Genomic DNA, 4,011 nt, shown 5'->3' on the forward strand with positions numbered 1-4,011 from the left:
GATGGATTAGGGGGGAGTGTTGGAGTCGGTGCTGTAGCGCCTGCGGTTTTAATCGCACCAAGTCCCGCATCGCGCCATACATAGTTCGCGCTGTCCGCTATCTACGGTAATTTTCGTATAGTCACAACTCTCGTTCACATAGAGATATCACATCTCTTTCACTAGTAGTCTCCATTTCTGTAGATCTGACTGCACTCTAGAATAGTGTCTACCTTACGCACTTCTGGTCCGTTTGGCGCCATTCCAGCGCCACTTAGTGTATGGTCGTGTTAGCTAGTTCCCACGCGCTCTGTGCGCCGTCATCTGCGCCTGAGTCGACTCTGCAGTCCTTAAGACTTACAGAGCTCGACTTAGGTGTGTAGCACAGTTTTCTTGCAATGAAAGACTTACAGAGCTCGACTTAGGCCATTGTGACCCCTCTGAGGCCCACTGCAGCTAACACCAATATATAAGTGTCATCTTCCATGTCATCAAGTAACTTGTCCCATGAGTCCTCATTGTCAGAATCATCGTCACTCTCACTCGAGCCCTCACCTCTGTTGGGTACTGCAGGTACATCACCATGTTCAGCAACATCATCCTCATCCTCATCCTCATCTAGTGCAGATGTATCAGGAAGCTCACAAAAAAGAAGATCCTGCCGGATTAAACACTTCAGTCCCTGTAGCGCTTCAACAATGTCACCTTTCAACTGGCTCCGACGCTTGCTAGTTGTGATTCCTGCTGAGGAAAAGGCACGCTCGCTCGAGATCAAGGATGCCATAATGGAGGGGTAGTCACAGGCTAGAGAAGCCCAGACCAGATGTCAGCTCACATTGACCTGCAGCGACAATTTGAGTACTGTTTATATGCATATCAATCTAGAAGAGTCCGAGGCTAGTTACACCCCACCATCCGACAATGCTTTGTGATCCAAGGTCCTCTGGGGGAGTCTGCAGGTACACATTGAAACTAGAACATCATGCTTTGCCATCGACCTCTGGAGTTGCTGATAGCATTGTGGACACAGGCTCTACTGAGCCATTGTCACCAAGTTTGTTGTCTGAAAGTTTGCCAAACAGCTGCTGAAGCTGGCTAGTGCAGGTGGCAGAACCTGTGGTTGCTGTCTTCTTGACTGAACTCTGGTTTGCACTAGATGCAGACAAATACATCTCATTGTACTGCTCCCAATACTGTGGGAAGTAAGCCTGACTACTTATGAACAATCAAACAAAGTGCGTACAATGTCTTCAGCACGTTGGATGACGCTCATGTACAGCTCGTCATCCCAGCATCTCTTAAGGTGTAAATTCTTCTGTGATGGGTCAAGTACTGAATATTATTGGTAAGTAGGTACATCAGTGCATGAATCAAGGCTTTGTCTGTGACGAATTGATGTACGACTTACACATGGCCATAGTATATATATCAGAAACCTCGGTTTTCGAGTAGTACTCGGAGATTGTCACAAGCCCCGCTTCTAGAGCCTCCTTGAATGGTACGTACTGCTTTTGAGTAGCACAGTGTGCCCATGCTGTGTGGAGTGCTTCGAGCACAGGGAGCACATGGTGAAGTGTCAGTGCTTGATCAGACTAGAACGACTGCTGTGCATCATCTGCATACTAATGCCGTAGTGATATCAGTATCAATCCATGTGAAAACATCATTGGAATAAAGATACGTGCCTAGAGAAGCTGCGTTAAACCTCGTACACGATTCCATTCCTCATCAGAGAGCTCCATCTGTAGGAGTGTCACAGCCAACGAGCTGTGCCACCAAAACAAACAAGGGCAAAGCTTACTGATACAAAGGTTGGTGCTGAGAAGCGAAGCAACCAGAGGCGACACAGCAAGAGATGTGAAGAGGTGTATTCCCTAGACTAGAAGGGGCAGTAAGGAAGGTAGGGCTGCTAGCTACCTACAGAGGAGATGGGGGATCAACGAGAAGATCAAGTCTGAGGTTCCCTGCCTCAGACTCCCTACTATATATACTAATGTTGAACAGGCGCTGGTCTACACAGCTTGCCTAACACAGCCGTCACAAGATATGGAACGGCACAGCCGGTTACTGCAATAACCGAGGCTGTACTACTCATGTGGTACACACACAGCTTTGCTGTGTACGCACTGCGACTGTGCATCCTAGGAAGGTACTGTATAGTACTACGTAGCCACAGATGTACAGTAGTATATATAGGGGACCTCTGTACCCCCAATCTACAGTTCAGTTCACTCGAACATCTCCTCTCATCGCTCTAACAAGCCTCTTACAACCAACAACCATTCTAGGTGAGTTGCAGGCTATCCACTGTCGTTGCCACCCATGGGAGAGGCCTTCGCCCCCCGGGTTGAACAGGTTATGAGCCCTGCTCGACGCTGCAGAATCTGCGCCGCTCATTGCGTGCTGCGATCTGTAAGCTCACAGCTCACCTGGATCTTTTGCCATCATTATCGATGTGCAACCGCTGCTTGGATCTGGCGCGATCATACGCTGCCTGCCATGCATGCGCTGTGGACTGTTGTGGCGCGCTTCGTCGCTGCCTACAGTGCCACAGAGAGGTAACCCATGTCGGCATGATCTCTCTCTGCCTCGACTACGTTCTTTGAAGGTGTGTGGCTGACAAGTCTCCCTTCTAGAACCATACCTCTCGACAATATGTCTGGTGCTCTCTACAGTGCTGTCCCTACCGCCTTCGACGGCCGCAACTACCTCGAGTGGGCGCAGCCGATGAAGTCGTACCTCAAAGCGCAAGGCCAGTGGGGTTCGATCATCAACACCCAGCCTACCGACGCCAATGAGGCAAAGGCCTGGCTCGATGCCGACCTCAAGGCCCAAGACAACATCATCCTTCGCCTTGCCCCCAGCGTTAACAGCGCTGTGTCGTCTCAGACGACAGCCAAGAGGATCTGGGACTACCTCGAGACCACCTACGGCAAGCCTGGCGTGCTGGCTGTCTACCAAGACTTCCGTGCTGCCCTTGCTCTCTCCGTTCCAGCCGACTCGAACCCTGTCCCCAATCTGGACAAGTTTGAGGCGTACTTCCAACGTCTCGAGACAAACAAGTTTGTCGTTGCCGACCACGTCAAGGGCATGATGCTCATGGCGAAGCTCCCTTCCAACATGGATCCAATGATCCAGCTCTACATCGCTGGCTTGCAGCCTGCGATGGGCAAGACTGCGATCGAGGCGATCACCCTTGCTAGGATCTGCCAGCAGGTCGTACTCCATTGGGAGCAGCGTCAAGGCCGCCAGGGCCAATCACGTGCAAGTGCGAACAAGCTCAGCGCTGTCAAGCGCAAGGGCCCCGACCCTTCCTTCTGCCAGCAGCAGCAGCGCCCTCAGGAGCAGCAGCAGCAGCAGCAGCAACAGCAGCGCCCTCAAGGGCAGCAGCAACAAGGTTGCCCTCGTGGGCAACGTGGTGGACGCGGTCGTCGACAGCAGCAAGGTGCGCACCAACATGCACACTTCGCATCTATTGCTGACACCGTCACCACACCGACCATTACTTAGGGTCCGGACGTGGTGCTGGATCCACGCGCCCTCCTGCGCAAGCCGGTCTGCGTGGCCACAGGGAACAACAAGTACCTGTCGCTCACGCATGCCATATCCCTCGCAGAGGAGCTCGATATTCCGGCAACCCCCGAGCGCATTCGGACGTTAGAGAACCTCGTGCGGCAGCTGCCCACTTCAACAGGTTCCTCGACGACCTCCTCCGAAACATTGCGCGAGACGGAAACCGTCTCCTCGGACGTCCCCAGCGCGTCCATCAGCCTGTCCAGCCCAGACACCAGCCGCGAACCATCTCCAATCAGGAGTGGAACCGCCGCGTTAAGGCTTGGACGTACGAAGGCACCAAGTCCTCTGACAACGGATGGGGAAGACCCCCTGTTCTCGGACGAGGAAGAGCCGGTGCCGCCGCCCAAGCGCAAGCGCACGCTCAAGGAGCGGCTCGCTCCAACACTCAGGGAGCGTCTGGACGATCCCATGGACGAGGCGGACGACACCGTGTCACTCGGCCTAACTGATGCTGAG

At 53.0% G+C, this 4,011-nt stretch overlaps 1 protein-coding gene across 1 annotated transcript; it reads right to left on the reverse strand.

Moving 5' to 3' along the window:
- Positions 1 to 631: 631 nt before the first annotated feature.
- Positions 632 to 799, reverse strand: DICSQDRAFT_44166 (uncharacterized protein; the record flags this gene model as incomplete). Its single annotated transcript, XM_007369628.1, has 1 exon — positions 632 to 799. A coding segment is annotated over one exon (168 nt), but the record flags the coding sequence as incomplete, so codon positions are not given.
- Between the last annotated feature and the right edge of the window lie 3,212 nt (positions 800 to 4,011).

This window comes from Dichomitus squalens (genome assembly GCF_000275845.1).
Source record: "Dichomitus squalens LYAD-421 SS1 unplaced genomic scaffold DICSQscaffold_52, whole genome shotgun sequence".
Classification (NCBI taxonomy): Eukaryota; Fungi; Basidiomycota; class Agaricomycetes; order Polyporales; family Polyporaceae; genus Dichomitus; species Dichomitus squalens.